Source organism: Onychostruthus taczanowskii, unplaced genomic scaffold (assembly GCF_017590055.1).
Source record: "Onychostruthus taczanowskii isolate IOZ18803 unplaced genomic scaffold, ASM1759005v1 scaffold90, whole genome shotgun sequence".
NCBI lineage: Eukaryota > Metazoa > Chordata > Aves > Passeriformes > Passeridae > Onychostruthus > Onychostruthus taczanowskii.
Window position 1 is genome coordinate 505,922 of NW_024506994.1, and position 13,304 is coordinate 519,225.

The window sequence follows — 13,304 nt, forward strand, 5'->3', positions numbered from 1 at the left end:
TGCATGATGTTAAGCAACAGGCAGTAAATATGGCATTCATTAAAATGACCTTGTATACTTTTAACAGCCTCGATAATCAGATTTCTGCCACTGTATCGGAAAGCGAGTTTTTTATTCAAGGCCTTATAAAACTCTAATTTCTCCCTCATGCTTTAAAAATGCCTGCAGTTTTCTAAGGAATTTAGTGTTTCTTTGCAGTAATTTTCTACCCTCTTCAAAGTTCTGTTCTCTTCCTAAATATGCATTAAGTAACTGAGTGGTGATTTGCATTTCTTTCAGTATGAGGGATAAACTTCTTGCTGTACGGGGCACCTTAAAACTTGCATTTCTTTCTCTCTTTAGATATAGGAGGTGTTGGATGCTGCCCTCCCTCCCTGTGGCACTGCCAGTGAAACCCTTGAGAGGCACTGTCAGGTTTGCAGCCAAGTCTGCAATGTGCCTGCTTGCATCCTGAGCATCTGAGTGAGTCCTTCAGCCAGGAATGCCTCTCTCTAGTACTGAGTAGAGCATTTCTATTCTGAATTTCCATTTCTGTCAGAAAACACTGCACACAACCTCTGGCACTTGGGGAAGATCAAAGTCCCCTTTTTTGACTCTTGAATCTAACTGGAAGCAAGATCCCTACGCTGGGAAATGGTCAGGGCATTGCGGAGGCATCGCTCGAGCCCTGGAAAGATGAAGGACAAGAAGCGCGAAGGCAACTGGCCAGAGCACGGCAAGAAAGTTCAGTCCACGGCCACACAACGTACACAGCCAGGTCTTTTAGTCACTCTCTGCCTGTGCCCACATGCCAGGCGCTCACGTATGAATACACACAGACAAGCAAGGGCTGCAGGGCAAGCATGCGGCGTGCAGCTGCCAGGTCCCAGCTGAGCCTCTCCTGCAGGTATTGCCGCGGGCACGATTGCAAAAATAACCCATTCGACAACACAGACCATCAGGAGGCTCTGACTCAAAGGGAGCCTGTTTTGGGCCAAACAAAGCATTTCCTCAGCATCAAGCCGATCGAGTTTTTTGACCCAAGTCATGGTGTTTCATGGAGAGCCCGCAGGAACCTGCTCCAAAACCCTCCAGCCCTCGGCCCACATGGAGATCTTTGGCATCTCTGTGCAGGCAGAGTGCACTAGGGCTGCAGAGGGGTTTGCAGCTGGCTGTTTGAGAAACAAAGCTTCCCTCCTCCAAGATGAAAGAAATCAAGGAGTCTATGCTAATCAAATCCTCCACGCCTGCTGGCTGCAGTTCAGCTTGTCAGGGATGCAGCTCAGTGGAGTGATCAGCATTTCCAGTGCTATGAGCTTGGTGGAAGGGGAAAACACAACAGCAAGAAATTCACCTGGCTAGGAATCAAACAGGTGTATGGCAGCAGCATCCAAGATTATAATAATATCTTGCAAACATGCAAAAAATAGATGTAATAAGACTGATTCTTTGGTTTTCATTAATGAATCATAAAGGCTCTCTTTACATTACACATGCTTTTTTGGCATACGCTGCTAATATTTCCACACTTGCAAGGTTGGAGTTTTAAGACTGAGCCTCCCTCCCCTAAGGTTTCTAATTTTTGGCAAGAGGTACAAGGTGACTGTGTGCCATGACAGGCTCTTTCTTACTTTGGGGCAATCAGATTACTTTACACAGATGGTTTTATCACTGAGACCATTAGAGGTGAATTGTGCAATATATAAATGTGCATTTGTTTGGTAAAAAAAGTCTCAGTTCCTCACTACTGTTTTCTGTGTTCCTAAATGTATTTCCTCTCTCCTGCATCATTCCAAAGCACAATTTGTCCAATCTTTACCTTTAAGTGACTCAGCTTGTTTCTGATAGGCTTCTTGAGTACATATTAACTAAGGAAACAGTCTTTCTTGAGTTACTGGATTGAAATACAGGAGAATGAACCTCAGCCATAACTACTGAAGAAATAAAGGCATGTATCTGTCAGGATGCCTAACAACACACATACCACAAAGGTAAAGCACCAAAAAATAGAGAGCATAACAATTACTTCAAAACACAGAATCACAGAATGGATGGGTTGGAAGGGACCTTAAGATCATCTTGTTCCAACCCCCCTGCCATGTGCAGGGACACCTTCTACTAGACCAAGTTGCTCCGAGCCCCATCCAACCTGGCCTTGAACACTTCCAGGGATGGGGCAGCCACAGCTTTTCTCGAAAACCTGTGCCAGTACCTAATTACATGCAAGTAATTTTTGTAGGGGAAATAAGGAAAAAAAAAAAAAAAAAAAAAAAGAGAGCATTTGTTCAAAGAATCAGGTTCACAATTTAAAAATAATCTGATCCGAAATGGACCTAAAGTTATTCGAGAGAGACATGCTCAGAGCAACATAGCAGCTCTTCCACATTCGAAAAAAAAAAGGGATTTTGAATCCTGCCTGCCATGCAGGAACCCTGGTACCACTGCTGAGGTTTGCTCTCCTTGCCAAGGTTTGTCTGAGGCCACGGAGGCAGCCGCTGCCAGTCCTGTTCCTCTCTGCATAAGTGTTTTAGGCAAAACAGAGTCTTTACCTGAGAGGCGTCTGGGCACATCGGTAATGGCTGGAAGTCCTGTGCCTCGAGTGGAGGACAGGGGAGTTGTGGAGTGAATGGACGGTGAAGTCATCTGGCTCAAGTAGGATGGGTAAGACTGGTCATAGGACCATGGCGGGGATGACTGCGCCTGCCTGGGGTCTAGGGGGAAAATAAAAACAAACAAAAAAAAAAAAAAAAGAGAAATTTTTTTTTTAAAAGGAAGAAAAATTTTAGGGTATCAACAGCCTAATTGAAAGAAGTGGGATTACTGAACATACACACATCAGTACTATGAAGACTGAGAATGTAATGAAACACAACTTGCTCCTCAACACTCAGCCCTTTCAAGTCTTGGTCTGTGCTCTTCCCTCCCCAGAACAATCTCTGTGGGAAATGAACAGACCAGAGAGCAGAGTTTTAAAAGGTCTAGAAGCTGGGATGCAAATTCCCGGTGTCTCTCTTCCAACATGTTATACCAAGAGTTGCCAGTCCTCCAGGAATCAGAAAGAGAAGCAGACAAGAATGAGCCCCAGGTCTGATCTTAGGAAGTGGACTTCAAGGAATCATGGAGTCATTACAGTTGGAAAAGACCTCTGAGACCACTGAGTGGTCCTGCCAGGTCCACCGCTAAACCATGTCCCTAAGCATCACAGCTACAAGTTTTTTAAACACTTCCAGGGATGGTGACTCCACCACATTCCTGGGCAGCCTGTTCCAAAGCCTGAGCAACCTTTGAGTGAAGAAAATTTTTATAAAATTCAATCTAAATCTCCTCTGGCACAACCTAAGGCCGTTTCCTTCAGAGGTGGGCAGACTCTACAGTCAGCACTTGGCAAACCTGTCAAGCTGTTATCCAGTTCAAACATCACACAATAGTGTTTTCAGTGCTGAAAAGTGTTTTCAGTGCTCCTTTCTACCCAAGGAGAAAAATGTCATTAATCTTATCAGCATTCATAAAAAAAATGTCACATTTGGATGCTGGCCCAATTACTTACAATACCTTCAATTACAAAATATGAAAACAAATGGTTTGGGATGACTATCGGAAGCTAATGATACCTGCTGATATATTTGCAACAGCTCACTATGGAGGAAATTATCTTTAGGATAAACAAAGATCAATTTTTGCTGAAGCATTGGTAGAAGGAGACCTAGTCTTACTCACTTTGTATTTATAAATCATTTGCTCTCAGTCAATACCTGATTATAAAGATATCACTGAATAACTCATAAATGATGCTTTTTATTTCCTTACATCGAAGCACTTTCAACCCCAAAGTTTGTTTGGGACACTGCATAATAAACAGAAAACTATCTCTGGACTAGCTCACAAAAATTGTAGCAAATCCCTTCAAATCCTGCCCTCTATTTTCAGGGAAGCACATCAAGTATACTCGATTTGGAGAACCTGCTCTATCAGAACACTGTGCTAAAGCCCTGCTTTGCAGACAGCAATGTGACAGCCACATGGCATAAGCAAAGGCTCTTTTTCAGGAAATTCAACTTTTTTTTTTCTTTTTTAAACTCCTTTCCCTGCTCTTCCACACAGCAAAACCTTGTAGTTTCAGCTACTTCTTGTTTATTATTTCTCTTCAGACATGATTTATTTGAAGAAATGTCTGGAAAGCAGATACTTCCTTGAAGCAAAATAACTATATAGATATATATATTAAAAAAACACATTCCAATTTAATTTTAAGAGGATTTTCCTGGAGTTTGCCATTTATATTAGAGCTGAGTAATATAAATGGTTAACATAAACTTCTCAGAAATCTGAAGGACACTTGATCATTAAATGTAATGAACTTCTTTGTTTTAACAATTTCAAGGCCAGGGTTGTATAGATTGGCATAGGTTCAAATCTGACTGACTGCTCATTGTTACATCTGATATTGACATATTTCTCTGCCTCATTCCACTACGATAATTCACCATACAGTCAATGGTAAATGATCTTTGAATGGGAACAGAAAGCCTAAGCTTGCTGGAAAAACAATCTTAAAATTAATGGTGTGTTAGGAGCACAATCTCAAATCCAAGATCCTTCAAACTCCAAGACCTTTTCAATCTCTGCTTCTGAATTGAAAACAGGGCCCCTAAACTTTTTGGCTTACGTCAGCTTCAATGCTAGGAGGAAATAACACAGCAGGTAAAGAACAGGAAAAAAGTGATAGTAGAGGATGTTTTTACATCATTTTGGTCTAAGATGGTGGAAAGCTCAGAAAAAGAGGCACCTTTCTGGAGGCTCATGCCACTCCTGGTAGTGTAATCCTCATGGCACAAGAACTTCTTGAGCATCTCTGGCACTCTCATCACTTTGAACACCCATGCTAGACTTGGTTTTATACTTAACACCCTTAATCTAGCAACTATGAATGTCTGTGTGGACACAAGAATGGCAAATAGCAAAAAGTGGTCTTTGAAGGCACATGTGGTATTTCAAAACAGTATCACATACTGCACTGTCAGAAGCAGGATTTAGGGTTGGATGGACCACCATTTGACCCCAAAACATATCATATATTCTTTCAACATCTACCTAAATACATAAGTCTTCCCAGGGAATAGGAAATAATGAAGAGGAAAATCTTTAACCAAATTGAACATTAGATGATTCATCAGAGCTCAGTGACTGAGGAGGAGGTCACAGTACCTCAGGCCAGAGGGTTACTGCGATTCCTCCACACCAAGGCATGGCTGAGGTCATGGTCGAGGCAGGGTGGGAAATATTACCCTGGGGATGACTGATTCAAGGTATCTGTGACCCATTAGGAAACCAGAAAGTGAAAATACAAGTTTCACCAGATCCCAGAGCAAATGCCCTAAAGTCAGCCCTTGCTGTCTGATGGCAGTCAAGGTTTGCATGGACGTGAGAGAATAGAGTGGTGAAACTCTGTCGCCTTGCCAAGTCAAAGGTGACCTGTGAGCCCACAGGGCAAACATCACTGCTCAGCAGCATTGCCCAATTCACAGTGAAAAATGCCACGAGGCAGAGCCCAAAGCTTCCCCAGACAGTCCCTGAAGGTGGGCACGCAGCTCATGTGGTACCTTCTGCTTCACATGGAGATGGTCCTTGCAATGGTGCTGGAGCACTGACTTTGGCCACTGAGGCCCACCAGACCATCTCTTCTGGTCCCACACACCATCAAACCTCCTGGGGGAAGGAGGGTGCTGGGGGAACCACAGGGATGTGCCAGCTGCCACAACAGCACTTTCAGGGCAGATCCACACAGATGCTTCTGAAGCAAACACGAGGCCCTTCAGAGGGTCACCTCCTCCTTGCTCTGGCCCAGAAGGGGTAGGATGACTATTTAACACACACTGTCGGGGAAGAAGCTGAGAGGTGATTTGTGAGAGGTTTTCCTTGGTCTCCACAGGCCAGCTTCCCTACTGCTTCTGGCTGTTGGGCTCCCACGTGTCCGAGGATCCCTGCTAGCCAGGGACTTTGCACCATCACCCAAAGCACCACATGCTCTGCAGGCACAGCACATCTTCCCATCACAAAAAAGCCCAGAACAGATGAGAAACCTTAAAGCTCTGAGTGCATGTGGATTCCTCCCTAAAGGAATCCCTCCAAAACAAGGAAAAATACTTAATATAAAAATAAAATTAGCTGCCCAGGAGAAAACCACCCTTATTTCCATATGGCAGCCATGGGGAAAGGCTAACAGAGCATTCAACAACAGAGAAGGAGTCAGAGGGCCACTCTGAGCTGGCATTTACACTCGAAAACTTTGGAGTGATTACTAAGAGCAGTCCTCCTTTTGTAAACATTTCTGTTATGCCTGCGTGGGTGTGAGGGGAAGTGCAGCTCTCAGCGTATTCCTTCACAGCAGGGCATATTGTGGGTATGCTGAGACAGCCTGGGCACAGTTCAGCTGAAACAAATCAGTGGGGCGAGGCCTCAACTAATGTGCAAACAGCTCCATCCTGTTTGCGCTTCCAGGTGAACCTCCACAAAGCAGGAAATATTGCATATTATTTTGTGTCTTGGTTTTGCTGTCACCATTTATAGTCATGGGACATACATGGGGTTCTTGACCTTTGTTGTCTCTGACTGACTGCATTAAATGGATGGTGGATATTGATGCTTAATGGAAAATAAGTCTTTAAAAATTAGTCCAAGAGTAGATGCACCACATAAAACTAAAATTATAAAGGAAAGAATGAAAAAACCCATCCAGTGACCCATTCTCCCACCAGTGACATTGGCTTTCCAAGATCACAACTTCTCTTCTTCCAACAGAAATCAACATAGGATCATACAACAGTTTGGATTGGAAGGAACCTTAAGATCATCTAGTTCCAACCCCCCTGACATGGGGAGGGACACCTTCCATATTCTGAAGTGTCAATGGACAGAAGCAAAAATCTGCAAATATCCCTGAAGAACAACTTTTTCCACTACTTTGGCATTGGATTGTGAAGCATACTGATTTTCTATAGGGGAAAAAACCCCCAACAATTCCCCCTTTTCCAAGCTGAGTTACATGACCAGACCATGATCACAGGCTGGCAACTCCTTGGTGTACTGTCTCTAATACCCAGACATCACATGCATCATACTGTCTTTTAAACCCAGCCATCAGCTCCAGCTCTGGCTAGTGCTAGTGGATTAGTGCTAGTGCCAATAGTAAAAAACAAGCTGTCTGGAGCTATCTTTGGTAAACAGAGCAAATATCCTCGCTTCTGATCTTAACAAAGCCAAGATGACTTTCTGCATGAGTAACCCAACTATTGTTGTAACACCAACGCCCTCAGCAAAACAACAACAGCAAAATGCAACCTTCTTCCCTTCTCTAACTCTTTTTTATGCATCCTTAAAAGCCCAGGGCTTCGTCTGTATTGCCCAGTTCAATCAACAAAGTCAAATCCAGTGGAATTACACCCCAATGTACAGAAATGTAATTGAGACCAGATTTTGGCCTGAAGAACCTCTAAATCCATTTCTCCTCTCACCCCTCCAAGAGTCACATTTTTGAAATGAAAAAAAAAGATAAACTCAATGAATCATGCCAGTGGGCAACGAAGTTTTAAAAGAGGGTAGAGGGAAATAAAAGACAAAGGAATAATAGGAGGGGGGGCAAGCATTATGAAATGGAGGTCCACAATGGCAACTTGCCAGTCAACCAGAGGATGCAATCAATTTGCATAAAATGCAGCAGGCTGCAGATTCAGTTTGCACTGTCCCTGAAATCAGTCCCTGTTTGTCAGTGAAGATGTATCCCCTCACTACCTTCCTGTTAAGCTGGCTCTGGAGACTTTAAATCTGCTTAAAAAACAATAAGAAATGGAAGCATAACATCCCTGAAGTGCATGGAGAAGGGGAAGAGAAAAAGGGAAGAAAGTGAAGGTTTCACAGGACTTGCCTTTGAGGGCTGTTATTTCAGTGATGAAAGTCAGAGGTTGCTATAGATCAGCCAGTGCCACAGTGGTGATGGAGCATGAAACCTCACTTAACTCCCACTTTGCTGTCCCCACAGCCCAGCCGATGGGATCCTCACACCGACCACATTCCTGCCATTACACCTGTGGCTTTTCCTGGCCTACAGAAGCTAATCCTCACCAGTTGCATCTTAAAAAAAACAAGTTTTCCTCGTCTCATACTGGAACACTGATGCAACAGCTCAGTGTCTGAACGGGAATGTAATCGGATACGTGAACAAGTTGCATGAGCCCATTAGGGAAAGGGGAAAAAAATAAAAAAAGCAAATATACCAGTGAACAAATGTGAATGGACAGGATTCCTGATTTACGGGCAGCAAGCAGCGTTCAAATTGGATCTGCACTGCCTCAGCAAAGGCAGCTGCTTATTGGACCATTTGTTTTTTAATCACCCTTCGATGTAGCTTTTGCTGAATCCTACTTAAAATGCCATGTTGAATAAGGGCAACTCTGTACCTTGTCCTGCCACAGCCCAGTCCTGTGGTAGGTTAAGGACTGTGCTGCGATTTGTACAACCTGTACTCTGATACTCCAGGAAAATAAACACAACCTAGACAGAGAAAAGAAATATAAGAGTGAACCCTAAAGTGCTGAGTTCTTTCAGACTCAGGTGTGGGTCAGCCAGACTTTAAATAATATGTCTGTTTAATCATGCAATAGCTATGCAAGGCCTCAAGCGGAATGAAGCAAAATGTGCTTACTAGCAATAATATGGATTTTTTGTAGGAAACCAGTATTTACTGTTCCAGTTATTAGAAATTTATTATTTTCCCTAAATAGCAGCTAAGTAAAGAGATAATGAAACCATGGTATTTCTAAAGGAATGCTTGGTTAATTCCAGTAAAGGTAATTTAAAAATCCTGTTTTTCAGACAGAAGGGTTTATTCCTCTTTTAACATACACTCAAGGCAGTGCTTATATTAAGAAGCCAGTGGCATTCTGAGTATTCCACTACAACAGGGAAACTGGTGTTGAAGGACAGCCCAAGCACCTCATTCCCTACCACCACACCAAGCAGGGGGATGTTCAGCAATTTCCCACTCAACACCCGACCAAAGGTTGCCTCATCCAGGGCATCACCTTTATCTCTCCTTGACATGCTTTGTGTAGCAAAGAGTACCCATCCATCCCACAAGAAAGATCCTAGAACTGGGACTGTCTGCAAAAAAACATCCCAGCACTTAGGTGGAACATCAGAGCATGTTGAGCTTTACAGATTACAATCAAGGTCCCAAAGAGCACCCAAAAGCCTAGTGAAAAGCCAGTGTAATTCCAAGAGCTTGCACACACATAACATGCTCACACCAATCACCTAATTGAATGGGATGACCAAGGAAATGGAGAGCTGGCTGTTGGACTTTTCTGAGGGTGGGAAACAACATCAGAAATACTGTATCAGATCACTTATTCACTACAGAGTCCTCACATTTATGGGGGATATCAGAGCATCTTGGGATTCTAATGTATCCCACAACCTTGAATTTATCCAACAATAAAAGCACATAATCCACAAAAGGTGGGAAATCCAGCCTGCATCCCTCAGCTCACTTCTGTCTTCCCTACCAGCACTGCAGCTTCCCACTCTCGATGAAGTCTCAGCTGGTGCTGCCTTAAATTTGCAAAGAAGGCAGGGAATGCCACACAACTTTGCTTCCAGTCAGGCTTATTGAAGCTCATCTGAAGCTTTCATCTCCCAGATCTGTAAATGCTGCTGCTGCCTCATAACGAGGAAGAGAAGTAGTCTATTAATCAAAGCCAGCAGAACATTTTCTACAGGAGGCATTTATGTGAAGGAGAGCAGCATATGAGGTTACACTTAGTTAGGAAGAAAATTACAAGGGGATCTCAGTTCTTGTGCTTCAGGGCATAAGCTGATCACCAGATGGGGTCAGGAAGAATTTCACCCTCTTTCGTTCCTAGATATAGTGTTGCACAATAGGTAAACTATGGAGGCACAAGGAAGAAGGAAAAAAACTGCTTATAGCCTGGATTTCCCCCCTGCTTTCTTGGGAACTATGTCTACAAACATTGCCAGACAGAAGACTTGGTTAGAAAAAAATATTGTGTTTTACTTCACCAGTTCTTACCCAGAAAACCATATGCACAAGAGTCCTGACTTCACATGTCCAATGAACAAAACATGAAGCCTAGCCAAAAAAAACCTGCTCTGGGAAGCTGGGGGGCAGCAGGTACCATGTAATGGGTATAATCAACATATTTAATATATTATAAATATTTTATAGCAGTTAAAGTTAGACTTCTAGATCTGGGAGAACTTTGCCACAGCTCATGGGAACGATTTTTTTGTTGCAATTCCTTGAGTGCTTTGGGTTCAAATTAACTCACTTTTCTTTCTTACTGCAAATTAATAAACCAGTTGCACTTAAAAAAAAGAAGGAAAAGAGAGAAGAAGAAAGCCACAACACTTTGTTAAAACCACTGAGTTTCAGCTGGTATCATGTCAAAACCACTTGAAACATGAAACTAGAAATCTTCCTAGGTTGACTCAAAGACAATGTCTATACTAGGAGTGCTTTACCAGGAAAGGAATGCTGGTGTAAAATGCTGGCAAAGGACTCTGCTGTGGATGGAACTGTAGCAGCAAAAGTGAGTATTAAATCAGTCTAGGGAATTGAGCCAAGAGCTTTGTTGACAGACTTGCATCCAGGTGAAGTTCTCCAACAATTCTAGCAATTGGTCAGGGGTAACACCTCTTTACATCCTGGATAGACACAAACATGTCAGCACAAATTTAGAATCTAGAAATGCCCAGCATTAGATAGAAATTGCTTTGAATCTCTTTTGAAAAATTTAACCAGCTCTGACATTAGAAAAAACAACATTGGTTTATTTTGTAGGCTTCACAGTTTTGCTGCAAACTTCTGGCATAGCTGCAGTTAAACATCTTATTTCAGCCTTCTAATCTGTGACACATGGTGGGTGCTTTATGATTTCTCTCAGCACAATGAAATCTGTCTCGCAGCATGCAATCATAAATGTTGCATACAACCCTCACGAGCAACCTTTGGAGATTTCTCCATAACCCAGTTCATTTATTGTAACCGTGGTCAGCACTGGTGGTGGAAGGAAACCACCATGTGAGAAGGTTGTATTATTATTCTGATGAAAAGACCATTAAGTGCTGGCTGCTTCCCTTAACATGACTGCAAAGCAACAAGGCTGAATAAAAATGTTCATTCTATTGTACACTAAAGGTACTATTGCAAGATGGAGAAAGCAGAGCAGAGCAACGTGGCAGTTAGAATTTCACCAGATCCCTACTCAAATGACCTGGATTGACTATTTTAGATTTATGGCAAAAATATATTAAAAAAATTTACATTTTCAGCTTCAAGCACTACAGAAAAATCCACTTCCCACCTAGCTTTGCTTGGAGAACATCCCCCACTCTGTAACAGCCTCTTTGACTGCAGCTGAGACACAAATATCCATAAGCAATTACTACCAATGCCTGTGCAAGTCAAACCTATGGTTCTGTCTCTTACCTGTAATCTGACTCTGTCCTTGTGGATTAAAAGGACTTGGTGCAGAGTTCAGAGAGGGCCGTGGGCTCTGGGTCGGGACCCCTACTCTCATACTGGGATGAGGAATGCGCCCTAAATCACTGAGGCGCTCAGAGAACAAACTAGGTTTAGAGTCATCAAGCTTCTGTCTGTGCCCTGGAAACAGCAAATCATAAAATAAAAGTGTTAATAACAAGATTTAGTAATTTAACACACCCCCAAAAAAACCCCCAAAATGGTCTCTAAGGACCTGTTACTAGATTTAATGGATTTACAGGTATCTCAGCTACCCCCAATAACACAGAAACATTGTGAAGGGGTTGTGTTTTGGACATGGTTGTGCTGGTGAAAGTCTTATCAAGCACAGTTGTGCCCATACACATGTAACATATTAGAATTTGGATCAAAATAAGCACTTATCAGGACACCCACACAAGGTCTTTTTTTTTTTTTTTTTTTTTTTTTTTTTTTTTTTTAACTTTTCTTTTCTTTTCTCCTTTAACTACCCAAGGTAGTTAAAGAGTCAAACTTTCCCTTCCAAAAGCAAGCCTCATATGTACCTACAACTTATCAACTGGGACAATTACTCCATGCCTGGTTTAGATGTTGTGGATTTTTGCTAAGTAAAGGCAAGCTTTTCTTCTCCCCTTGTTTTTTTTCTTTCTTTAACTCTGTTATAGTTAGTCATTAGCTTTCATTCCTCTGGGGAATTTTCCAAAAAGTAATAAGTCCCTGTCAGTTGAGAAGAGCAGTATCCAAGGAAAACCTCCAAAGCTGCTGGCCAGGACTAGACCCTACACATCCTTGTATGGTCAGCCTTCCTCAGTGCTCCTACTGCACTCACCCAAAACAGCCAACTGCCCCTGGATATATTCGCAACACTCATTTAGGGGTGTTTTGCTGACAAAATATGAAGGGGGAAAATGGCAAAAACACTGGGATGCCCCCAGTGGTCCTGCTCATTGAGATGTTTCAAGAGTAAGGGCTTGGCTTCTCTAATGGTTGTATTTTTGCTCCTAGGTTTAATTTCTTTCCAAAGGATGCTCCTTGTCCAATGGTGCCTTTGAATGTGAGGTGCAGAAGGCGTTATTTCTATCATTCAGCACAGGGAGAAAAAGGCATGCGTAGAGATTAAGGACAGGACTAATTTTACTTAACTTCAGCCATTCATAAATCAGGCATCTAGTCTAAACTCTTCTAATGTAGACTTCCTCTTCGGTTAATGGAAAGAAATAGCTACTTCCAGAGGGCAATTCATCTCATTTGTCTCTGACACTCGCTTTAAAACAGCATGATTCACCTCCTGAATTTGCTTTCTCTTCCTTCTCTGATCAGAGAGGGAGCACACATGACTGGTTTAATTAGACACTCTCGCCATTAGTCAATGTTAAATGGAATGAAGCCTACCCTAAGTTACAGATCAAGGTCACGTAAAAATCCTCCGGCAGAGCTGAAAGGGGGGCCCAGACTCCTTGATTTCAACCCAGAACTATACCTGCCTCCATCCCTATAAGCAGTGCCGGGGCCCTGGCACAAGCAATAATTGGGGGGGATATTTTAACACTTATAACAACAGGAAGGGTCTCTGGTATAGTTTGGGCTTGAACCCTTCCAAATAATCAGTGGCTTGAGATAATCCGTGTTGTCCCTCAGCAGTATGAACACAACCATTTCTCTAGAGTCTACAAGGGTTCAGCTCTGGAGACATGGGAAGATCGTCCCATCAGTCTTTGGGCCATAGAACCAATTCCAATAGTGTTTAATTTATTTTAGAAGCAGAAATGAGGCCACTGAATCTTGAGAT

General features: G+C 42.6%; 1 protein-coding gene across 3 annotated transcripts in view; it reads right to left on the bottom strand.

Annotated features, from left to right (window-relative positions):
• RUNX2 (RUNX family transcription factor 2) overlaps window positions 1-13,304 on the bottom strand; it is a 147,869-nt gene that overhangs the window by 23,036 nt on the left and 111,529 nt on the right. For 2 of the 3 annotated variants that reach the window (XM_041426196.1, XM_041426197.1), the window contains 2 exons: window positions 11,483-11,656; window positions 2,529-2,690 (listed from right to left, as the gene is read on the bottom strand). In XM_041426196.1, coding sequence (XP_041282130.1) covers window positions 2,529-2,690; window positions 11,483-11,656 — 336 coding nt within the window. Of the gene's footprint in view, window positions 1-2,517; window positions 2,691-11,482; window positions 11,657-13,304 lie in introns of all 3 variants that reach the window. The other variant, XM_041426195.1, reaches the window with a different exon arrangement.